At 41.4% G+C, this 26,991-nt stretch overlaps 1 protein-coding gene across 3 annotated transcripts in view; it reads right to left on the bottom strand.

Moving 5' to 3' along the window:
- LOC134357865 (adenylate cyclase type 2-like) overlaps window positions 1–26,991 on the bottom strand; it is a 523,538-nt gene that overhangs the window by 270,818 nt on the left and 225,729 nt on the right. For all 3 annotated transcript variants that reach the window (XM_063069584.1, XM_063069586.1, XM_063069585.1), the window contains exon 4: window positions 2,480–2,641. In XM_063069584.1, coding sequence (XP_062925654.1) covers window positions 2,480–2,641 — 162 coding nt within the window. The remainder of the gene's footprint in view (window positions 1–2,479; window positions 2,642–26,991) is intronic.

Consider the following 26,991-nt stretch of genomic DNA (forward strand, 5'->3'; position numbering starts at 1 on the left):
CTCCATAATGTCACAAACAGAGACATAGGCATTTATCAGGTATATGTTAACTAGTTAAATCAAGTTTAATTGACCATCTGATACTTCCAGGGATTGGTAACAGAGTTCTTATTTTATCAAATTTACAGATCAAATTAACAAAGTTATGCAAATATAAACTGCTTAGAGACAGTCGTTATTAATTTATCTGCATCACCAGTAAAGCTTTCATCCACAGGATCAGATGTCTGAGAATTACGGAAATGACAATACAATTTGACTTTTTCTACACATTGGAATAATATCTATGTATTACTGTGGCAGCTTTTTACCATACAATTAAAAAGCTCATTTGATCTTGAAAAATGCTGATAGCGGTAAGAATTGGATTTTGTCTTTACTTCTGCAGTAAACTGACGAATCTCTTTACCATATATTAATATCATTTTGACAGTCGCCCTTGTGAGTTGCCCAGAAAGGTAATTAAGGCTAGATCAGTAAACCTTCAATTATAGGTGACTTGTGGCCCATTATAAATTTAAATAAACCTCAAGCAGTACATCATCTGGATTCTTCTGAGTTAAGTAAGGTTGAAATATGTTAAATCCACTGTTCATCATTTATTCTTTGATAAGAATTTTAGATCTTAGAATCCAAACAGTTTATGAATAAAGAAGTTACAAGTCATAAATCATGATACACTTGGTGCAATTTCTACACATCCAAAAATGGCTGCCTCTTGCGTGGCACGGAGCAAAAGCCAGATGGTCTGCTGTTTCACAAGTTCGGAGCTTTTCCTTTGACCCTGACCTCCGGCACTGTCTGTGTGAGGTTGAAGGTCACGCGTTGTCTCTGTGACCAAGTGCATTTCCTTCAGTGCTCCGTTTTCTCCCACGTCACTGGCATGTGTGTTGGTATATTGATTGACCCTGGTGTTTACATGAGGGGTGGAATCCAGGAGAACACAGAACTATACAGCACAGTACAGGCCCTTCAGCCCACAATGTTCTGCGAGACCAGTACTTCTCCATACCACTTCATTTTTCTTTCATCTATATCTGAGAGTCTCTTAAGTGCCTCTAATGCAACCACCGTGTCACGAGCCCGGCGGGTCTCTGCGACATACCATAGAGCTTTGGGCTTCTTGGTTTCTCCAGCACCTGCATGTTCTAATTGTTATCTTAGAGCCATTAAGCCCTTGTGCTTTCAGTTTAATTTTGTCGTGAATTGTGACTGGCACAGGTTTCCAGCATGCTATGATAATGTAAAGGGGACTCCCGTTTAGCGCTGGGCAGAACACATGTGTGTTTGGGGAGAATGATTTGTCTTGCAGCGTCGCTCAGTCATCCCCTCTGATGCTGTCTTGGAAGTCCTATGTCTAACCTCTTGTTTCCGTCTCTTCACAGAGAGTCCGCCGTCCCTCCGCTCCTGGGTTGAGTCGTCACCAGCGCTCACCATGGCACAGTCTGCTGTATCTCCGCACCTGGGCCCAGACCCGCCAGCGAACACCGTCGCGCACCTCTACCACCACCTCTGTCAGCACGTTCCCTTCACTTAACACTCTGTGTCAAAAAAATCCTACCCCTGACTTCCCCCCTATAATTTCTTCCGAGGAGAGCTGATGGGAACGTATGGAGAATAAAATGAGAGGATTGCATAATTATTTATCAATTATGCACATCCATACTCATGTCGCTCTGCAGATGCGCAATAGAGAGCGTCCTAATTAGCTGAGTATTTGCTTGGAAGGGAAACTGTACTGCAGAGGACAGGAAAACTCTACAATGGGTAGTCAAAACTGCCCAACACATCAACTGCACCAGCCTACCCACCATCAAAGATAGACATACAGGAAGGTCCCAGAAACGGCCCAGTAACATCATGGAGCTACACAGAAGCTGCTCATGGACTGTTTGTCCCACTCCCGTCTGGGAGGAGGCTACGTAGCATCCATGCGAGGACCACCAGACTCAAAAACTTTCCCCATGTAGTAAGACTGATCAACACTTCCACCCACTAGCTCCACCACTGCTTCATTATTTCCTGTCAGTCACCCTATGTACAGCCTAATGTCATTTTATGGATATACAACCAATCTATGCATATAAGCTACCTTATGTATTTATATTTATTGTGTTTTATTACTATTATTATTGTGTTCTTTATCTTGTTTGTGCTGCATCAGATCCGGAGTAACAGTTATTTCATTCTCCTTACACTCGTAGACAGGAAATGTCATTGAACAATCTTGAATTACAGTAGTTTAAATAGTCTCTCTTGCACTGGAAGTTTTTTTTTCAAAAATGCTGTGTTTTCTTTCTAAAGCACACAAAGAGCAATTTGGGTTTTCCAGACAGATGCATTATTCACAAAGCACAGCTACTGTTACACATGTTCTTCTTTTTGCTTAGTACTTTAAAAAAAAATTCAAATGTCAGCTTGGAAATTCTTGTATGTTTCTTGTGCTCTAACCTTTGCAGCTATCCTACTGAGTACTCACCTGCCAGACCAAATGTTCCTTTATGACCGATGTGGCTGATAGGCAGACACTCAGCACAATGGTATGGGAGGAAGATGTCAACACACTGGCCACTACAGCATCTCGCATACGGAAGGGCAGCATCGTGTAGACCACAAAAATAATGAATAAGAAGAAGGATACCTGGAAACAAAACAATATATACAGCATAAAATTAAATATACTGCTAAAACATTGAAACAAAAATTTATAGATATAAGGCATGTAACGTTCTATGTATATATCAGTTACTTGCATATTGTATATTATAGGATTGCTTTTCTATTTATATCGATTGTGTTTTTCATTGTATTCTTTATGCTTATTGCGTTTTTTGATGCTATCTCAGATCCGGAGTAACAATCATTTTGTTCTCCTTTACACTTGTGAATTGAAGAATTTGAGTAGACCATCTGATTCAGAAGATTCAGCATGGTTTGCCTAAGACTTTGACAAACTTCTGTAGATGTGTGGTGGAGAGTATATTTGGAAACACCAGTGCCCTCGTATGGAAAATCCTACAAAAAGTAGCGGATACGCCCAGTTCATCACAGGTAAAGCCCTCCCAAGCATGGAGAAAGTTTACACGAAACGCTGTCGCAGGAAAGCAGCATCCATCATCAGGGACCACCACCACCCAGAACATTTCCTCTTCTCAATGTTGCCATCAGGAAGAAGGCACCGGAGACTCAGAACTCACACCACCAGTTCAGGAACAGTTCAATCATCAGGCTCTTGAACCAAAGGGGATAACTTCACTCAACTTCACTTGCCCCATCCTTGAAATGTACCCATAGACTCACCTTCATCTCATGTTCTCGATATTTATTGTTCATTTATTTATTATTATTATTATTATTTCTTTCTTTTGTGTTTGCACAATTTGTGGTCTTTTGCACACTGATGAATGCCCATGTTGGCAAAGTCTTTCACTAATTCTATTATGGTTATTATTCTATGGATTTATTGAGTATGCCCACGAAACAATGAACCTCAGGGTTGTATATGGTGACATATATGCAATTTGATAATAAATTTGCTTTGAGCTTTGAATCTTGAATCATCCATCTTAAAGATGCTACTTATTACAAGATCTGATTAAGGGTGAGTACTTGCACTGTGGTTACTGTGCTGGACCAGTGATCCATCAGGTCTCAATAAACTATCCACAGGTATGTGTTCAATTCTCATCCAGTGTGTGGCGAACAAAAACATAATTAAATCGTTCTGGAATGAAAGTGAGTATCAATAATGATGGCTATAAAGCAATCAGACTGCAGTTAAAAAATCAGATGATTCTCTTTAGGGATGGAAATCTGCTGATCTTATCTAAACTTGCAGCAATGTGGTAGATTTCTAATTTCAGTCCAAAATGGCCCAGTTGGTTCAAGGTCAATAGGGCCAGACAATAAATGCTGTGTGTGTGTATATGTATATATAGATTGATTGATTGATTTGATTGATTGAAACACAGTGCAGAATAGGTCCTTCCAGCTCTACAAGCTGCTCTGCCTGGCAACCCCCAATTTAAACCTAGCTTAATTACAGGATAATTTTACTATAACATTCAACCTACTGGTATATCTTTGAACTGTGGGAGGAAAGTTCAAAGTTCAAAGTAAATTTATTATTGAAGTACATATATGTCACCTTCTAGAGATTAATTTTCTTGCATTCTTGCAGGCATACTCAATAAATCCGTAGAATAATAATAAAATCAATGAAAGACCGCACCAACTTGGGTGTTCAATCAGTATGCAAAAGACAACAAGCTATACATTACAAAGAGAAAGAAATAATAATAAATAAATAAGCAATAAATATTGAAAGCACGAGATAAAGAGTCCTTGAAAAGTAGTCCATAGGTTGTGGGTACATTTCAAGGATGGGGCAAGTGAAGTTGAGTGAAGTTACCCCCTTTGGTTCAAGAGCCTGATAGATGAATGGTAGCATCCGGTGAAAGCCAATGCATTCCATGCGGAGGAAGTACAGACTCCTTACAGATAATGTCAGAATTCAAATTCGAACTCCAACGCCCCGAGCTGTATTAGCGTTGTACTAACCGTTATGCTACCATGGCGCCCAGATGGGCCAAATGGCCTCCTACGTTGCATGGCTATATGAAAGAGAGTATTGCGAATGATCAAACTAAAGCTGTCCTTTGGATGGAGCAAAGGTCCAACATGCCATCGTTCTCCACAGTACTGCACTTTATTTTAGATACAAAGACATCAGAACTCCTCAGTACTTGTACAAAACCAGGAAGTGCTCTGTGCTCTAAGAACCTGCACACAAACTGTGTACTTCATACAGGAACTAATTATAATAAGCATATTTCTGCTCAGATAACAACCAAGACTTCAGATATGCTTCTTGGAATACAGATAATGTAGTATTTATATTTCTCATTAAACAGAGGTACAAATATTCATAAACAGAACATTTATTTGTCAGTGATATAATAAAAATTGTTTTCATTATTTAAATAATAATGAATTCTGTAGTCTCTTTGTTAGTGAATTTATTTCCCATATTTGACTATTTTATGACTTTGCCATACCCCAAATACCTATTAAGGTCATTGAATTGCTTATGGACTCCAAACAGGATCGTTAATAATTGGTTTTGTATGAGCCATGCCTTGCACTGCTTTAACAAAATCATAAATTGGTATTATAAACAGTTTTACATGACTGCCAAAACATCAATAAACCGGTGATTTTCAAAAATGAGTTATAAGTCGGATATATTGGCTGACTTTACTGGGAGAAACTTAAATGTTCATGACATTAATCTGATCAGCAGATTCAACTGATTAAGTTAAGGAACTATAGTTTCAGCTTAATCTCTTTCATTCTACCATGATATGTTGGTGTACACCTTCTGTTTAGATGCATAAAGATTTGATCTCTGCAGATTCAAAGTAATGAGTATCGATTACAATTTGATTCTCTCTTTTTAACCATATGTTAAAACATGGGTTAGGATCTTTAATTTTACCAAAGAAAAATGGCTGGAGTCACTTTAGGGCGAAGGTGTTTATTAGGTGCATCAACAACCAATAAGCACGTGAGAAAAGAGTTGGACAGGGCACTGATACCTTTGGTGTGGTAACAGAGGGAAGAGGGCGTGCCTCAGGTAACTGGGTTGCATAGTCACACACCACTGGTCTGTATTGGGACCTTGAGCTGCTCTTCTCCAATGGGCCAACAATATTCATTGCAACCTGCCTGAATGGTGTGGTAATTATTGGCTCGGTCAGATTTACAGAGAGCACTGTTTTTTTTGGCACTCTGGGTGACTATCGTCCAGTATCACTCACATCCATGGTGGTGAAGTGCTTTGAGTGGTTGGTCATGGCTGGCATCAACTCCTGCCTCAGCAAGGACCTGGACCCACTGCAGTTTGCATATCACCACAATAGATCTACGGTGGACGCAATCTCATTGGCCTTGGATCACCTGGACAGTACAAATATCTGCGTCAGGATACTGTTCATTGACTACAGCTCAGCATTTAACACCATCTTTCCTTCGGTTCTGATTAAAAAGCTTCAGAACCTGGGCCTCTTTACCTTCCTATGCAACTGGATCCTTTTCTTCCTAACCGGAAGACCACAATCTGTGCAGATTGAAAATAACATCTCCACCTCGCTGACAACTGGTGCACCTCAGGGATGTGTGCTTATCCCCCTGCTCGACTCTCTCTATACCCTTGACTGTGTGGCTAGGCACAGCTCAAATTTGTTGATGATACAACTATTGTCAGCAGAATCTCAGATGGTGAAGAGAGGGTGTATGGCAGCGAGATACACCAGTTAGTTGAGTGGTGTCACAGTAACCAGCTCACACTCAATGTCAGTAAGACAAAAGAGCTGCTTGTGGACTTCAGAAAAGGTAAGATGAGGGAACACACACCAGTCCTCATAGAAGGATCCGAAGTGGAAAGAGTAACCAATTTCAAATTCCTGGGTGTCAAATATCTCTGATGACCTAACCTAGACCCAACAGCTATAAAGAAGGCAAGACGGTGGCTACATTTCATTAGGAGTTTGAGGAGATTTGGTATGTCATCAAAAACTTCTGAAAATTTCTACAGATGTACCGTGGAAAGCGTTCTAACTGGCTGCATCACCATCTGGTATGGGAGATCGAAGTAAGCTGCAGGGAGTTGCAAAATTACTCAGCTCCATCATGGGCACTGGCCTCTGTAGTATCCAGGACATCTTCAAGGAGCTGCACTTAAAGCCAGCGTCCATCATTAAAGACCCCCATCAATACGGACATTCCCTCTTCTCATTGCTACCATCAGGAGGAAGGTACAGAAGTCTGAAGGCACACAATCAGTGATTCAGGAAGAGCTTATTCCCCTCTGCCATCCGATTTCTGAATGGGCATTGAACCCATGAACACTACCTCACTACATTTTAATTTCCTGACATGCCGGTGATATTAAACCCGATTTTGAATCTGACGTGTAAGAGTATAAGGAAGGAATGCAAGTGTGACATAAACACTTTATGTATGTATTGTAGTTCCTATCTCTATCGTTTATTAATTCATTTAGAGTTCAATTGCTTGGAAATGGGGCCTTTGACCACTGAGTCCATGCTGACAATTTAAATGAATTATACGATCGTCCCATTTTATTCTCCCACACTCCTATCAACTCTCCTTGGAGGAAAGTATAGGATGGATGACAAAGGTGGGCTTCTTTATGATGTGTTTCTGGTTTCTGGTTGTTATTTTTGGGCAATTTTGATTGGGGTAGACTGCAGGTAATGAACTGAGCTGAAATGAACGTGGCTGGACTTTTCCAATTTTGTGTTTTATATTCCGTGTTTTTCACTTGTTTCTCTGTTGCCTTTTGTGCGGTTTGTTTCTTTTGTGCGCGGCGGGTGGGGTTGATGTATTTCTTTGAACAGTTTCTACGGTTTTTGTTTTTTTGTCTGTTTTTCTTTGTTTTGTGGCTGTCTGTGGGAAGATGAATCTCAGGGTTGTATACTGCATACATACTTTGAACCTTTTCTTTCACAGAGAGTGGTAAGTGGAATGCACGGCCGGGGTAGAGGCAGCGACATTTAAGATAATCTAAGATTGACACAAGGGTGAAAGAAAGATGGAGGACTATGTGGGAGGGAAGCACTAGATTGATCTTGAATTAGGTTGAAAGTTCGGCACAGCATCGTGGGTCAAAGGGCCTGTACTGTGCTGTTCTATGTTCTCTGTTCTCCTGGGATCTACCGATGACGTACACACCAAAAGCAATCAATGCCAGCGATATGTAGGAGAAAACGGAGCACCTGAAGGGAATCCATATAGTCACAGAGAGAACGTGCAAACTTCACGCAGACAGTGCAAGGATCAAACCAGGAGCACTGAAGCCGTGAATCAGCAGGCCCTCTCGTGTTGCATCGTGCCACCCAAAAGGCATCCTTTTATTTTCCTGTTGAATGTATTCTGGCATAAAATTACTTTAATCTCCTTTCCCTCCAATTTAAATATGTGCAAGCATAAGACCACAAGGGTGTTCTTTACTTCTATATTTACTTTATTTGCAAGTGTTTAGTTCAAATTTTGACAATAAGCCACAGTGTTTTTTTTTACATTATAACTATATCCTTTTGAGTAGTAGCTGAGACAGACTGGGATCCTTCAGCAGAAACAGACAAGTACATATAAGATGCTGCTTGGAAAAATCCTTATACGTATATATCATAGGATGCAAGCTTGGGTGGAGGAGGCATATGCTCTGTCCCTTGGCAATCTTGCAACAAGATTCAGGATTCAAGTTCATTTGTTACATGTACATTGAAACATACAGTGAAATGCATCGTTTGCGATCATGAAGCAACACGCACGAGGGAGTACTGAGAGCGAACCAGAAGTGTTGCCACAAATTCCAGTGCCAACACAGCATGGCCACCATGATATGAAACTTCCCCTGTGTCTTGTGGGGCAATAAATAGCAGAACCAACAGCTGGCAGAGCGACCTTTCCAGTGTCAGGGGCTGGGTTGAGGAGCACCCTTCCACATCCATCCTACCTTACATGTCTGCAAGCTGCTTCTTGCATAACATTTGATACCCATTACCCTACTCTTCCTCTGCCTTTATCACCAGAGAATCACAGGACACACTACAATCAGAATCACAATCAGGTTTTTTATTTACTGACCTATATCATGAAATGTGTTGTTTCATGGCAGTGGTACCATGCAAGACATAACAAATTAACATAAGTCACAATAAATAAATAGATAGATACATACATACATACATACGTAGATAAATAGATAGATGGATAATGCTAAAACAGAACAGTGACACACTGTTCATGGACCATTCAGAAATCTGATAGTGAAAGGATGTAGCAACGTGCCACACACAGAGCTAGAAATAACGACACGCAGTCTGTAAGTTGCACTCGAGACTAGTTTATTCAAACTTCACTGCACTGGCTTTTACGCAGTTCCGTTCCCACCCTCTCCAGGCAGAAATGACGTCAGAGGTGCATTACAAAAGTCTCTCCCCGCGCGCGGGCTTTCTCCCCTTGCTGGTGAAGAAGGAGGCCCAGCGCCATTTTGGGGCTCTCCTCTCTGCCAACGCGCGCGCCATTTTGTGAGCCGGTTCGCCTGCGTAGAAAGTGGGTCGCCACAGGGACAAGAAACTGCCCCTGACACATTGATTGTGGGTCTTCAGGCTCCTGGAACTCCTCCCTGATGGTTGTTTTGAGAAGATGACATGTCTTAGATGACAAGGGCCTTCAGTGACGGAGATCTCAATGGCAATGATACTTCAATGAAGTACAGCAGGCTTCTTCATGCCCCATGTACATGGACCCAAACTTTTTAAATGAACAGCACTCCAGAAAGGAAGGGAACCCGTGTAACACACACAAAATGCTGGAGGAACTCAGCAAGCGAGGCAGCATCTATTGAAAAGATTACGATCGACATTTTGGGCCAAGACGTCAACCGTACTCTTTTCCATAAATGCTGCCTGGTCTGCTGGATTCCTCCAGCATTTCTGTGTGTGTTTCTCAGATTTCCAGCATCTGCAGATTTTCTCTTGTTTGAGAAAGGGAGCCCAACGTCATTGCACCTCATACAACCAAATAAAAACTTAGGTAAAGCCACCGGGAGGACTGAACAGATTCAGCTGGTGAGGCCAGAAACAGGAAGGTCATACTGTTTATCACGTGACTAAGGAGTTGGTGTCGGAGAGAGGGCAACAGATTTTTGGATCATTGGGCCCTCTTCCAGAGAAACTGGGACCTGTACAGAAGAGATGATTTGTACCTGAACTGGAAGGGGACTAATCTTCCAGCCATTAGGCTTGCTAGTGTTACATGGTGGGGGAGCTTAAACTAGAATTGCAGTGACATGGGAACCAGAGCGCCAGAACAGATAGTGGAGAAGTTGTGGAGAGAGATGGTGTTGAGATCTCAGACAAAGTCAGGAATCAAAAGGTTGTGCATGGTGCAACTGATGTCTTGAGCCGCATATATTTCAATGCAAAAAGTATTGTAGGAAAGGTGGATGAGAACGTGGAATGAGCTGCCAGCATGTAAATGGTGCATGCGAGCTCGATTTCAGAGTTTAAAAGAAGTTTGGATAGGTAAATAATGGCAGGTGAATGAAGGGCTATGGTCTGGGAGCAGGCAAATGGGAATAGGCAGTTTAAATGGTTCATCACAGATTAGATGGGCTGAAGGGTCTGTTTCTGTGATGTACTTTTCTATGACTCTAGAAGCACATCTTTCTTGTGAGAGTAACTGGGAAAGAGGGCTGAAAAAAATTTGTGTGGGGTAAAATTCACACATCATTCTGTTCTGGAAGGATTGTGGTAAAATAGCAGTCATGAATGCAAACTGAAATGATTTTTGCATTATGTAGATTTCCTGTTAGCAAATGAGAAATGATAAGGCGTACAGGCCTCATTGCACTATTCACGCAGTCAGGAGCGCAACTTTCCTGTCACGACGTGGTAGGGTTCTCAATCCCAGGTATAATAGCACAGCTTTCAGCTGAACAGTCCAAATCTAATCTTGCCCATTGTCATCATAGCAGCATGGCGGTTAGCACGACACTATTACAGCTCGGGGCTTCGGAGTTCAGAGTTCAATTCTGGTGTCCTCTGTGAAATTTGTACGAACTTCCTGTGGGGGTGTGGGTTTCCTCTGTGCTCTCTGGTTTCTTCTCGCATTCCAAAGATATACCGGTTAATTGGTCGTTGTAAGTTGTTTCGTGATTAGATAGGTGGGTTGCTGGGCAGCACGGCTTGTTGAGCCAGAGGGGCCTGCTGGGTGCTGTATCTCTAAATAAATAAATCCCTCACTGTCCCACTGAACGGGGACAGTATCGTACTAGCTACAACTGTAGGAGAAGTATTGCGCAAAGCATTCTGCTTTAAAGCTGTCAATAATGGGCATCATACTAGTGAATACTTCGTGCCATTGCGCATTGGCGAGTTTCCGTTCGGTTTAACTAAACTTTCCGACCGACTGCATACAAGTTGCCAGGTTGGAGTCAACGTTTGGACAGGTGATGAGTTTGGCTTTGGGCAAATGGAGCACAACATAATGTAATGTACAGATGTATGTGCGAAGTTTATCTTTTAAGTAATGTACATGCACAAGGCCAGAAACATTATGATGGTAAATGCTGTTTATAATGTCATGATCTCAAGAAGCCCTTGGAATTATCCTGTAAGTTTTAGATGGAATGATGCAGGGATAAAGTAAATCCTGGATCTCCCTTCCTAACAGCATTCAGGGTAAACACACACCTCAAAGGCTGCAGAGGATCGAGAAAGCAGCTTATCACCACTCTCCCTGTGGCGTTTAGGGTCAGGAAATTAAATGCAGGCTCAGCCTGTGAAGCCCACATCCTTCGAATGAATAGAACAAGTGCACAGGCTTTTCCACCTGTGCGTTGATTTTTGAAGCAGAGGACTTTTTTCTCGTTGGTGGGGTTTCAGATTCAGATTCACTTCTTTATCACGTTAACCAAAACACGCCGTGAAATGCGCCATTGGCATTAAGAACCAACGCAACCTAAGGATGGGGTTGGGGATAGCTCACACATGTCACCTTAGGAACTTCTTGGTTGTGAGGTCCCACATCAATGTTTGTGGTTAGAGTATTGACAGAGAAGTCATCCTTCGTGATGACCACATTAAATGCTGAAGTCATATGGTGGGTACGAGTGACAACTTCCTCATAATATATATGAACGGAATTGTGAGTATATGTTATTGCTACATTTAATAAGGCAACCAATCCCAGTGGGCAAGATTACCCAGAATTTGGACAGGGATCTCCAAAAATGCTTGAAGGACTTCAATGAGTAGCAGTCTTCATGATCTCAATTCTTGCTTTGGTGTAAGCATGCTTTGTTTCGACCTGTTATCTCCAAGGTGGTGATGCAGTGACATTGATTTGCCGAGGTCCAGGACTGAAACTTTCAGGCCCATGTGTAGGACACAGCTCACAGATTTTCTTGGGTTCTCAAGTCAGCTCTCAAGGAATCATGGCAAAATCAGAATTAGGTTTAATATCACTGGCATATGTCATGAAATTTATTGTTTCACAGTAGCAGTACATTGCAATACATAGTAATAAAAACACTATCAATTACAATAAGAAATATATTTTTAAAAAATAAATTAAAATAAATAAAGTAGTTCAAAATGAGAACAAAAAAAAGGAAGAAAAAATAGTGAGGTAGTGTACACGTGTTCATTGTCCATTCAGAAATCTGATGGCAGAGGGAATGAAGTTATTCCTAAAATATTGAGGCTCCTGTACCTCCTCCTTGTTGGTGGCAATGGGAAGAGGGCAAATCCTGGGTGATGGGTGGTGGGGTCATTCATAATGGATTGTTCTGCCTTTTTGAGGCAATGCCTTTGGAAGATGCCCTCGATGCTGGGGAGGCTAGTGCCCATGATGGGGCTGGCTGAGTTTGCAACCTGCTGAAGCCTTTTCCGATCCTGTGCAGTGGCCCCTCCAAATCGGACAGTGATGCAACCAGTTAGAATGCTCTCCATGGGTCATCTACAGAAATTTGCAAGAGTCTTTAGAAACATATCAAGTCTCCCCAAACTGCTTATGAAATGTAGCCGCTGTTGTTGTAATTGCATCAATATGTTGGACCCAGGATCGATCGTCAGAGACAGTGACACCCAGGAACTTGAAATGGCCCTGCGTTTCCACTGCTGATCCCTTGCATGTTACCACATCTTCCCCTTCCTGAAGTCCACAATCAATTCACAGCAGCAGATGTGTAAAGCCTCTGTGTATAACACATTCAGTAACTGAGTTACAATGAAAGTCAGGTTCTTTTCAAACCTAAATTATCTATTCCTATTGCTTCTCAATTTACTTTTTCATTTCACAAATTTCAATAGTATTTAAGAAGCAAATATTTTATGAGGGGCATGGGGTTGATTGGTCCCATGTTCGAATTTATTTCAGGACATCGAGAAGGTATGAACAAGCTCCACTACTCATAAATGGTGGAGCAGTGGGAAGGGCCTCCAGCTTTAAGTTCTTGGGAGTGAACATCACAGAGGAACTCTCTTGGACCACTAATACCTCCCTGATAGTAGGGAAGGTACAGCATCACCTATACTATCTTAGGGGTTTAAAGAGAGCAAATCTGCCCCAAAAGCTGCTGGTAATCCTTTAGCAACACACACAAAATGCTGGAGGAACTCGTCAGGTCAGGTAGCCTATACGGAAATAAATAGATAGGCTGTGTTTTGGGCCAAGACCCCTTCTTCAGGACTTGAACTTTATCTGGGTGGCAGGGTGGAGATGCATCTCCACTGAAGGAGATGTAAGGTGCCCCTTCCCTCCACTAGCCTGCAGGTCACCCTCGGGCAAGGTGCAGCATCTGCTTGCCCCCCCCCCCCGATTAGGGTCACGTGAAGCCACAGGAGCAGGTTGTGGATGGTCGTTTGAGCAGCTGATGCATCATCACAAGTCTTGGGCGTGCAACCGTTGAAGCCAGACAGACAGTCTCTGAAAAGTATGGGTAGTGTCTGAGGTCACCCATTGTGTAAAGACACTGCCCAGGTGAAGACAACAGCAAACCAATTCTTTAGAAAAACTTTGCCAAGATCAATCACAGTTCTGGAAAGACAATGATCGCCAATGTCATACATCACGGTATGTAATGACAGCTACCAAACTTTTATCGATATATATTTGAGAGCATAAGGACGCGCTGCAAAACAGTATCGTACACTAGCCGCAACAAAATTGACCAAAAAGCACTTCAGTGAGTGATCAGGACTGCACAGAACATCGCTGGGACACAGCATCCAGATATGGAAACCATCTACAGTTCATGATGTCTATTCCGGCTCGCAAAATCATGATGGACTCATCCCACTGCAATAATCACTTGTACAATCTCCAACCATCCAGCAGGAGATACAAAAACATCTCTGCATAGATATCCAGATCAAAAAGTGGCTTTTTCCCCAGGGTTGTCATGCAACTGAATAAGGTCCTATCTTAGAGTTGTTTATTTTTAATTTGGTTGTAACTTAGATGTTGCTTTAAATAACTCGGGCATTATTTTAAATGTTGTCATTGTGTTTGTACTGAATAGAGAAGCACTGCAGTCTTGTTGTCCTCGACAATGACGAAGCTCTAATTTAACTTGACTTAAACCAAAAAGGTTAACATGATTATAAAGCCATTGTGCAAAATTGTTTCTTTTAACTACTTCTGACATACTGTCCAGGAAATTACTTAAAAGGCTGATAGAAAAGGTCACACTTCACTTATCCTCTGGTATACTTTATAGCCAGGAAGTGCCTCATTTGATCTTTCTGCATTTTTCCCTTGGGCACTTGTGCATTTGTTTTCTGCCCTCTTATCTGCGTTTTCCACTCAGTCACAAACATTTCCAATACTGAAAAGGAAAATGAAAATGCAGGTGCAGGAATACTTAAGGCAAGTGAATTGTTGGCCCTTAACGCAAAGGGGATTGAGTAAAAGTATGGAAATCTTTGCTGGTGATGTAGAGGATGTCAGTCTGTCTACAGTTGGAGGAGCTAATCATAAACACAAGAGATTCAGCAAAGCTGGAAATACAGAGAAACACTCACAAAATTCTGGAGGAACTCAGCAGGTTAGGCAGTATCCATCGAAAGGAATAAACAGTCAACGTTTCAGAAGTCTCGATGAAGCATCGCAACCTGAAATATGGACAACTTATTCCTTTCCATGGATGCTGCCTGACTTGCTGAGTTTCTCCAGCATTTTTGATGTGGTACATTGGGAGGAATTGTGGACAGTTTTGGACTCCTCATTTGAGGAGAGATAGAGTTGCATTTGAGAAAGTTGAGAGAAGGTTTGCAAGGCTGCCTTTTGGGATGAGGGGTTGGCTTCTGCGGCAATCTTCAGCAGATTGGACCAATCGTCAGATTTTAGGAGAAAGAAGTTTTCATACTGAAACTTAAGATTCAGAGATGGCTAGGCAAACTAGAAGCTTTCTTCCAGGGGAAACCAGAATCAGTGGCATAGTTTCGGAATAAAAACTGGAGATGTAGTAGAATTTCTGTTTCTAAATTGTTAAAATTCCCTAATCCATCATGTTTGTATGTTGAATAATTAAATATATAATCCATACTCCTCTAAGCTCCAATCCCTTTTAAGTGTTGTTACTGTATTGTCTTCTGACAGCTCAATCCATGTATGCACCACCTTCTCTGTAAAGAAGTTGCCCCTTAGGTACATTTTAAATTTTCATCTTCAATTTGTGTTGCCTAGTTTTTAGTTCCCCTTCCCTACAAACCAGACTGTGTGCATCCACTCTATCTATACTTTTCATGATTTATACACCTCTATAAGGTTGTCCCTTAACATTCCAACAATTAATATTCTAGCCTAGCCATCCTCTCAGGCCGCTGATTTCTGGCAATGTCCCTGCAAAGCTTTTCTGCACTTTTTCCAGTTTATTGATGTCTTTCCCATCTGTACACAATACTCCAAGTGGAATCTCATCAACGTACTATACTGCTGCAATATAACAACCCAGCTCCCACGCTCAGTGTCCTGACTGATGAAGGCCAGCATGCTAGTTGACTTCTTCACCACCCTATCTACCTGCAATGTTGCTTTCAATCAATTACATATTTATACTCTCAGGTCCCCCTGTTCCAAAACATTCCCCAGGCTCTGACCTTTCGATGTATAGACCTATCCCTTTCTCAGCTAGTTCCACCTATCACCTACTATCCTCTAGTTCACTCCTCCCTCACACTCCTATATACTCATTATCTTCCCTCTTAGTCCTGATGCCTGGTCTCCACAACAAACATCAACCATCCCTTTTCCTCCACAGATGCTGCTCGATCTTCTTCCAGCAGATGACGTTTTGCTCCAGATTCCAGCATCTGCAGCTTCTTGAGTCTCTATGTTTTGAGTGTATATCCCAACAACCCGATAACAAAATTCGACTGTCTACTTTCCTGGACAATCAGTAGTCATTACAAGATGTCATTCACTGTGTGCAATGTCTTTATTATTATGAGAGAGAGAGGGAGAGAGGGGGAGGGAGAGAGAGAGGGGGAGGGGGGAGAGAGAGAGGGGGAGAGAGAGGGGGGAGAGAGAGAGGGGAAGAGAGAGGGGGAGAGAGAGGGGGAGAGAGAGAGGGGGAGAGAGAAAGGGGGAGAGAGAGAGAGAAAGAGAGAAATATTTATTTGGGGTAGATTAGATAAAGACACCTCAATACTTGATTGAATAAATATACATATTCTTAAAAAGAATAAGTGGTATATTGAACATGGTACTGGACACATTGGTTATGGGAGAAATTATCTTTCCAGTTGTTTTCATGAGTCGCCTAATTTTAATGTTTAGCCAGAGGTTTAGACGTCTATATCTTGAGAGCAATTAACACTCGGTTTTAAGTTAGACAGACTATGGTTTATGATCCTGGAAGGGATCTCAGATTGGTCAATAGAAATGGCCGTTGGTAGCAGATGAAAACTCACCATATTGGATGAGTAATTAAACAAGGAAAATCATCTGCAAATTTGCAAGGTGTATTTTTGTGATAATTATGTCAAAAACCCAATTACGCACAATCAACTGTAAAACGGAATCAGTGCTAATGAACACCAGCACTCTGTTTATAAATGGAACAACATGCATAACGATGACAGTATGCTTCTACAACAGAGTAAGCGTTTCAAGTTTTATTGTCAACTTTGACATATAATTATTTTGAAAACAACATAAAAGCTCTTAAATCCTTTGGAATCTTACACATAAAACACACTCTCTGGAGCCTGGATAACACCATCTTCAGTTCTGATCATATTAGTATATTTTTAGCAAATATGATATTTGATTTTACAATACAAACTGCAATATGGATTACAGTATCTATTGTCTATCAACCATGCTTTCTGTTGTTGTAGACTTCCACATACATCTAACTTAAACAATGATACACAGCAGGGAAGCAGGCTCGGGAAACATCACAGCAGAGTACACAATGGCAAATCCTCAACAACTAATGTCTCCTGCAGCTAGAATCAATTGCACTATCTGTAATCTATTCACAGTCGTTGCAGTGGATTTCTTCTTTTAAGTGAGAAAAGATGACTGCCAAATGAACTCTACCTACTTTAACATGAATGCCCTACACAATATTGGCCATTAACAATCATTGCTGATTTACTTCAACCACTTCAAGATCTGTATTATGTAGAGCTCCCTTCTACAGCATTGGAACATTGTTTCATGTAGAAAGTTCCTGAGACTGTCTCAGTATAAAGAAATAGGAAGAGATGCTGGACTGACAAAGTAGACACTTACATTCAATAAAATAAGACCATAAGATATAAGAACAGAATTAGGCCATTCAGCCCATTGAATCTGCCCCAGCATTTGATCATGGCTGATTTATTTTCCCTCTCAACCTCATTCTCCTACCCTCTCCCTATAACCATGCTCTTGTTGTTCGACACTCAGTAACCACTTTATTAGGTACATCTGTACACCCAATTGTTCATGCAAATCTCTAATCAGCCAGTCATGTGGCAACAACTCAATGCATTAAAGCATGCAGACATAGACAAGAGCTTCAGTTGTTGTTCCAACAAAGCATCAGAATGGGGAAAAATATGATCCAAGTGTATTTGACTGTGGTCTGACTGTTAGTGCCAGATGGGGTGGTTTGAGTATCTCAGAAACTGCTGATCTCCTGGGATTTTTATATACATCACCCTCTAGAGTTTACTCACAATGACGTGCAAAGCAAAAAAAAAATCCAGTGAGCGGCAGTTCTGTGAGGGAAAATATCTTGTTAATGAGAGAGGTCAAAGGAGAATGACCAGATTGTTTCAAGCTGACAGGAAGGTGATAGTAACTCAAATGAACACGTGTTACAGCATTGGTGTGTGCACAAGAGCATCTCTGAACACACAAAACATTGAACCTTGAAGTGGATAGGCTACAGCAGCAGAAGACCACGCACATGCACACAGTGGCCACTTTATTAGGTGCGGGAGGTGCCTGATAAAGTGACCACTGAATGTACATTCCTATATATTGGAGTGGAGTTCTGAGATGGTTGCAATTAATATAGTGGAGAGATCCTTAGCTCTTCAGAATACAAGATATTTTGGTGAAAATTATTATAACATTTATATACAGTTTCTTCTATACAAGCATTCAAATATTAATTTAATATTTTGACTGCCTCTTGTAGGGCCAGAAAAGTGCCTAGAAATTCCAGCATATATTACACGTGTTATTTTTAAACACACTGGAGGAGAGATCTGATCTACTGGTATAATTGGTAAGTAAGAAAAAGTGTAAAATCGAATCACAGGTTGTTTGCAGGATTGCAGGAGGCAATAGTCAGGAGAAGGGGAGATGTGGAATGGTTGTGGATCAATGGGAATTGGTTGTTAGCTGACCACATTTTTCAAATGAGGATCAAGTAAGTTCAGAGGTCTCATTGACATTGCTGCATTGTGATGTTAATTCAATCTTTATTAAACAAGTATAATTCAATTTGAATAAACCACTGGCTTTTAATAATTCTCAACCTGAGCTCCCATCAATAATGGCAAAATTGTAAATATTGAACTTCCAAATCAAACATGTATAGATGTCTTCCATCTACCATACCAGGAAAGTCCATGGCAAAACTTCTGGGCCTCACTCTAAAACTAGAACTGCACTGGCAATTTGTGGTATTTTGGTAAAATGTACAGAAACTATTGAAAACATTCTCACATTAGCCAAGAGAATATGAAAACAAAGCTACCAACTTTTGCAGATAAATTTGCGGGTCTTATTTATTCCCTAAAACCAAAAGTCAATTGGTTCCTACTCCTCCTATAAAACCTGTTATTCATGTCCATGAATACTTTATGATCAATGACTGATTAAACAACAATCTGTGTATTCAAGCATATTCTAACTAAATGTATGAGGCAAATTTTCGTGGCTATCCCTCGAGGTCAAGGATGATGGTCTTCGTTCTGAAGAAGTGGCCCACAGAGCGAAGACGCCTGTGCGTGTATTTGTTTAACGTGTACTTGATGTTGCACTCCAAGAAGAACACGATACTTCACAAATCAACCAACTGATTCCAATGGCATGGAAACCACGACGATTGGAGCTGATGGATTTGTTGCAGCCTTCATCTGCCTTCACAGCCATTGAGTTCTTAGTAATTTCGTTCGCCTGTTCCACCGTTAAGGTCTTGGTTGGATTGTTCTTTGTCAGGGACCTCACCCTCGACCTTACCGCCATGTGTGACCCTACCAGGAGCATAGTGCCAGATGGCATCGCTCTAGGGATCTCAAGACCACACAAGCTTCTCCACCGCGACAAGGTGACAATCCACGGATGAGGCAAATATCTTCTGCAAAAAATGCATCACGTATTTCCCCTAGTCAACCGGGATGCTCAAACAAACCTCATCTGCACAACCTCATTCATGTAAAAGTTATGATGGATAGAAACCTCATGTAATTAAGCATTGAATGGACTTTCATTTTTACGCAGTAAAAGGTACTTCAATTAATCATAATTTGTATAAACATACAATGTAACAGAAGGCATCTGACCGCAAGTCCCTACAAAGGATTGTGAAGGTTGCTGAGAGGATCACTGGGGTCTCTCTTCCACCCATCAGGAGCACGGCATACGCCAGACCCTTAGCATTGTCAGTGATCCCTCCCATTCGTCCAACAATCTCTTTGATCCTCTCATATCACGTAGGAGGAAATATATAGCATTAGGACAAGATCTGTTAGGACGGGGAAAAAGCTTCTTTCCCAATGCTGTAAGACTACTAAACTTTCTGTCACCACTTCTCTCATCATGTATGAAGCGCCAGTAGCGTCATGCAGTTTACTTCTTAACTTGTATTGATAATGCACTTTATTCTCTGTTAATTTATTTGTGGTAATATTACTTTATATGTTTGTGAATTATATGTACTGTGTTGTGTACCTTTGGTCTGGAGGAACATTGTTTTGTTTGTCAGTATACATGTGTACGTTTTTTTGATTGTTTATTGAAAAAGATTTCAACATCAGTGAAACACCAGATGCATTGGATCAGCAGGAGTTGAATCACACAGTGCTACAGAATTTGTCTTGAAGGGGAGACCGACTACATCAAAAGCCAGGAAGAAATTATGCTGGCTGGAAAGGAATAATGTACTAGGATCACAGAAACAGAAGATGAAGATTGTCATTGCATCTTGCTTGCTTCTGATCTGATGAGCAAGGTGGAAGCCAAACTGCAGGGACTCAAACTGGAAATTTTAAGTGATGTAGCTTCAGGATATCAGAACAAAGGATGATGTAGAAAATGATGCACTTTGAGATAATTACAGCAGATAAAAGGAGGGGAATATACTGAAACAAAATACCTCATAAACCATACAAGACTGGCCACTGAAGGTAATTGAATAGCTAGGGGACGGTGGGAAGGAGTAAGATTTGATTTCATGGACAATATTTGGCGAACATACTGTAGAGGCAAAAATATCCCTAGTTCCAACTACTTGCTTTTACTGCTATCATCTCTATTCCACTTTAACAATTCTTGAAATGCACCCAAAATGGTTGTCTTGCTTTGTCAAACTCTTCTCCACGAGTGTAGATATATTATCCAGGAACAAAAGTAATTTTCACAAAATGCTGGAGCAACTCAGGTCAGGCAGCATCCATGGAAATGAATAAACAGTCGATGTTTAGGCTAAAACTCTTTTTCAGGATTGGAAGGGAAGGGGAAGACACCAGAATAACAAGGTGGGGAAGGGGAAGTAGGACAACTAGAAGATGATAAGTGAAGCAAGGTGGTTTTGATATTGGTGGTTATTTAACTAGCGATAAACCAATGATATCCAAGAAAATTGCTTCTCAGTTCGTTTAGGACCATAGGACAAAGGAGCAGGCCGGCCATTCGGCCCATCGAGTCTGCTCCGTCATTTTATCATGAGCTGATCCAATCTCCCATTTAGTCCCACTCCCCTGCCTTTTCACCATAACCTTTGATGCCCTGGCTACTCAGATACCTATCAATCTCTGCCTTAAATACACCCAATGACTTGGCCTCCACTGCCGCCCGTGGTAACAAATTCCACAGATTCACCACCCTCTGGCCAAAAATATTTCTCCGCATCTCCGTTCTGAATGGGCGCCCTTCAGTCCTTAAGTCATGTCCTCTCGTACTAGACTCCCCCACCATGGGAAACAACTTTGCCACATCCACTCTGTCTATGCCTTTCAACATTCGAAATGTTTCTTTGGGGTCCCCCTTCATTCTTCTAAACTCCAAGGAATACAGTCCAAGAGCGGTCAAATGTTCCTCATATGTTAACCCTCTCATTCCCAGAATCATTCTAGTGAATCTTCTCTGTACCCTCTCCAACGTCAGCACATCGTTTCTTAAATAAGGAGCCCAAAACTGCACACAGTACTCCAAGTGAGGTCTTACCAGTGCTTTATAAAGCCTCAACATCACATCCCTGCTCCTATACTCTATTCCTCTAGAAATGAATGCCAACATTGCATTCACCTTCTTCACCGCCGACTCAACCTGGAGGTTAACCTTAAAGGTATCCTGCACGAGGACTCCCAAGTCCCGTTGCATCTCAGAACTTTGAATTCTCTCCCATTTAAATAATAGTCTGCCCGTTTATTTCTTCTACCAAAGTGCGTAACCATACACTTTCCAACATTGTATTTCATTTGCCACTTCTTTGCCTATTCTCCCAATCTATCCAAGTCTCTCTGCAGACTCTCTGTTTCCTCAGCACTCCCGGCCTCTCCACCTATCTTCATATCATCAGCAAACTTAGCTACAAAGCCATCTATTCCATAATCCAAATCGTTGATGTACAATGTAAAAAGAAGCGGCCGCAACACGTCGATTAAGACCTGGCGCAGTAAGCAAGACTCCATTTGTTTCAGTGGGGATGCTAGGACCCCAGAAGCGAAGCAAAGGAATTGGTGCTTCAAGTGAAGTTGATGTCCTCAGCTGCTAACATTCAGTCTATTCCACCAGAACCTATGATGCTTTGGGAGAGGCCCCCTGCATCCGGATTGGTAGAGAGTCAATGGGCTTGTGGGTTGGTGGTATGGGCGCCAGGCCAGCAAGACCTGTTCTGAAGTTTTCCAGAGTTCCATCAGTATGCTGACAGATAGGCCCACTCCCTGATATTCAGTAACATTCAAAATCTGTTCTAAAAAACCATCAAAATAATGGAAAAAATATTAAATATTAAAAATTAACATTTAAAACATTTATCCAAATTCAACTATAGAATTGTGTGAGTACATGTGCCTTACAAATGGTGGAATTCCTATGCACCTGATGCCCTTGTCCTTTCTGGAAGGAGAGACTGTGGATTTGGAAGATGTTGGCAGAGTAGCCTGGGAGGAAAATTTGCAGCAGGTAGAACACACCCTGGCCATCATGTGCAGAGGGTAGGGGGAATGAATGTTTCAGGTGCTGGACAGGCTGCTAGTCAAATGGCTGGTTTGTTCTCCATATGGCGACTTTCTTTCTAAGAATTATTGGAGCTGCCTTAATCCAGGCAAGTGGAGAGCATTACACACAAAATACTGGAAGAACTTACCAAGTCAGACAGCATCTGTGGAAATAAGCAGTTGACTTTTCAGGCTGAGACTCTCCATCAGGACAGAAAAGGAATGGAGAAGATGCCAGGATGTGAATGTGGTGGCGGGGGGTGGGGGGGTGGAAGGAGAACAAGCTAGAAGGTGATAGGTGGAGCTAGTTGGGTGAAGGAGAAGAGATGAGGTAAAAAACTGGGGGATAATACATGGAAAAGGCAAAGAGGTAGAGAAGAAAATGGAATCTGATAGGAGAGCAGAGTGGATCATGAGGGAAAGGGAAGGAGAAAGGGGCACCAGTGGAAGGTGAAAGGCAACTGAGGACAAGAGGTAAAAAAGAAACAGAGTGGGGAATTGAAGAAGAGGGAAGGGCAAGGGACAAAAATAACAGAAACTGGAAAAGTCATGTCCATGCCCTGATTGGTACCATAAAGATGGTGGAAAGGCTTAAGGGTGTCAATAAATAACTCATTCATTTTAGAACACTCAGACTCTGATCTTATCTCATATCAACAGCATTTAAGTTTCTAGTCCCATTGAATTTAGAGTAGTTTAATCAAGGTGAATTATACAGTACAAATTTAACCTGCAACATGCAAGATTATACCAGGGGAAAAAGATTGAACACTTAAACCATATAATATTTTGGAAGCGATGGAATTGTTTAAAGAATTTCTGTCAATATAATGTTTCCTAATTTATTTTATATAGAAACATAGAAAACCTACTGCATAATACAGGCCCTTCGGTCCACAATGCTGTGCTGAACATGTACTTACTTAGATATTACCTAAGGATACCCATAGCCCTCTATTTTTCTAAGCTCCATGTACCTATCCAGGAGTCTTTTAAAGGACCCTATTGTATCCGCCTCCACCACCGTTGCCGGCAGCCCATTCCACGCACTCACTGCTCTCGCGTTAAAAACTTACCCCTGACATCTCCTCTGTACCTACATCCAAGCACCTTAAAACTATGCCCTCATGTGGTAACCATTTCAACCCTGGGAAAAAGCCTCTGACTATCCACACAATCAATGCCTCTCATCATCTTATACACCTCCATCAGGTCACCTCTCATCCTCCGTCGCTCCAAGGAGAAAAGGCTGAGTTCACTCAACCTATTCTCATAAGGCATGCTCTCCAATCCAGGCAACATCCTTGTAAATCTCCTCTGCACCTTTTCTATAGTTTCCACATCCTTCATGTAGTGAGGTGACCAGAACTGAGAACAGTACTCCAAGTGGGGCCTGACCAGGGTCCTATATAGCTATAACATTACCTCTTGGCTCTTAAACTCAGTCCCATGGTTGGTGAAGGCCAATGTACCGTATGCATTCTTAACCACAAAGTCAACCTGCACAGTAGCTTTGAGTGTCCCATGGACTCAGACCCCAAGATCCCTCTGATCCTCCACACTGCCAAGAGTCTTACCATTAACACTATATTCTGCCATCTATATTTTGATCTACCAAAATGAACCACCTCATACTTATCTGGGTTGAACTCCATCTGCCACGTCTCAGTCAGTTTTGCATCCTATTGATGTCCTGCTGTAACCTCTGACAGCCCTCCACACTATCCACAACACCCTCAACCTTTCTGTCATCAGCAAATTTACTAACCCATCCCTCCACTTCCTCATCCAGGTCATTTGTAAAATTCACAAAGAGAAGGGGTTCCAGAACAGATTTCTGAGGCACACCACTGGTCACTGACCTCCATGCAGAATATGACCAATCTACAACCACTCTTTTCCTTCTGTGGGCACGCCATTTCTGGAACCACAAAGCAAGGTCCCCTTGGATCCCATGCCCCCTTACTTTCTCAATATGCCTTGCATAGGGTACCTTCTCAAATGCCTTGCTGAAATCCATATACATTACATCTACCGCTCTACCTTCATCAATGTGCTTAGTCACATCCTCAAAAAATTCAATCAGGCTCGTAAGGCACAACCTGCCTTTGACAAAGCCATGCAGACTATTCCTAATCATATTATGCCTCTCCAAATGTTCATAAATCCTGCCTCTCAGGTTCTTTTCCATCAACTTACCAACCACTGAAGTAAAACTCACTGGTCTATAATTTCCTGGGCTATCTCTATTCCCTTTCTTGAATAATGGAACAACATCCACAACCCTCCAATCCTCCGGAACCTCTCCTGTCCTCATTGATGGTTGAAAGATCATCGCCAGAGGCTCAGCAATTTCCTCCCTTGCTTCTCACAGCAGCCTGGGGTACATCCCGTCCAGTCCCAGTGACTTATTCAACTTGACACTTTCCAAAACCTCCAGCACATCCTCTTTCTTAATGTCTATATGCTCAAGCTTTTCAATATGCTGTAAGTCATCCCTACAATCGTCAAGATCCTTTTCCATAGTGAATACTGAAGCAAAGTATGCGTTGAGTATCTCTGCTATCTCCTCCGGTTCCATACACACTTTTCCATTGTCACACTTGATTGGTCTTATTGTCTCACATCTTATCCTCTTGTTCTTCACATACTTGTAGAATGCCTTGGGGTTTTCCTTAATCCTGCTCACCAAGGCCTTCTCATGGCCCCTTCTGGGCTCTCCTAATTTCATTCTTAAATTCCTTCCTGCTAGCCTTATAATCTTCTAGATCTCTAACATTACCTAGTTTTTTGAACCTTTTGTCAGCTTTTCTTTTCTTCTTGACTAGATTTTCAACAGCCTTTGTACAGCACGGTTCCTGTACCCTACCATCCTTTCCTTGTCTCATTTCTCTTAGGTAAGACTTCCTAAATATTAAAGACTGGAAGTCTGGTTTCTACTTTTTGGCTTTCTCATGATATTTTCATCAAACACTTCATTTCACAAGTTCAATCCATTATTAATAATTGGTGGTAAGCAGCAAGGAGATGGAAATGTGTCTTAAAATAGGACAGGAAGGGAAAATGCAAAACTTTACATAATTAATGATTCTCCTCTGCTAAATTTTCAAAGGGTGTGGGGAGAGGACTGGAAAAGGTGATGCTGACTCATTTTAATAAGAGATCTCCTCAAGTGTGGTTGCTCCTTGCAATCAAATACTCAGTAAAATAATTATCTACTCTTCAGTGATGCAAAAGTTGTACGTTATCAGTGCAGCTCTTCGCCAAACCTTAATCTTTTAACTATTAGTATTTAAATTTACATTAAACTTCTTGCAATTTATACAATATAAAAATATTTATCCAATTATTTCTCTTTAAAACATGCAAAAGCATCAATAAAAACTTCTTGACTCAAAAGCAGTTATTGTCCTCAAGCCTCAACACTTCCGTCCATTAACTATCCCCCATCACCACTACATACACATCACTTAACGCCACTTTATGTACATGGCATCAGTCTATATTCAGTGCCTTGAAAAAGTCATCAGCACCCACAACTATTTTACTGTCTCATTTTCTAAATGTAAAAGTTATTGAAGCAGGTTTTTTAAGCTAATATACAAAACATTGTGCATCATGTCAGATCAACAGAAAAATTCCAAAACCTGTCAACAATTTAACAAAAAATTAAAAATGGCCTGTTTCCATGCTGTAATTGTTATATGGTTATAAAATTGTGAGACTGTATAAGTATTCATCCCCTTTGTAATTACTTCAGAAAATTAAATACCTCCTCTCTCTGCAAAGTCCAACAGTAAGGTAGATTTTCAACAGACCAAACCAAAATGAAGACAAAAGAACATTCAAGACAATTTGAGGAAATGATAATAGAGAAGCACAAACCCAGAGAAGGATACGAGACCATCTCAAAGGCACTGAAAATACCTTGGAGCTCAGTGCAGTCCGTTGTGGAAAAAATAAGAAACCACAGTCACACTGCCTAGGTCAGGCCACCCCTCTAAACTTAGTTGCCAGAGAAGAATGGCACTTGTAAGATAGGCTACTATGATGCCAACAGTCATTCTGAGAGAACTGCTGAAGTCAGTGTCTGCAACTGGAGGTGAAGTTCATGGCTCCACAATCTCTTAAGGCCTTGCACAAAAAGGCTATTTATGGAAGAGTGGCAAGGAAGAAGCCCTGGTTTTTTAAAAAAAGCATATCTTGCCTGTAAGAACTTTGAAAAGCATCACTTAGAACATACTCTAAGATGTGGAAGAAGGTCTTGTCGTCGGATGAGACTAAAGTGGAACTTTTTTTTGCCTCAACACTAAGTGGTACATGTGACATAAATCTAATACTGCACATTAGCCAGGCAACACCATCCCTACTATAAAACATGGTGGAGGTAGCATCATGCTATAGGGATGTTTTTCAGCAGAAGGGACTGGAAGTCTGGTTACAATCGATGTAAAAATGAATGCTGTCAAATAAACTTAGATCCTGGATAAAAACTTGCTAGCTTCAGTCA

This window comes from Mobula hypostoma, chromosome 17 (genome assembly GCF_963921235.1).
Source record: "Mobula hypostoma chromosome 17, sMobHyp1.1, whole genome shotgun sequence".
Classification (NCBI taxonomy): domain Eukaryota; kingdom Metazoa; phylum Chordata; class Chondrichthyes; order Myliobatiformes; family Myliobatidae; genus Mobula; species Mobula hypostoma.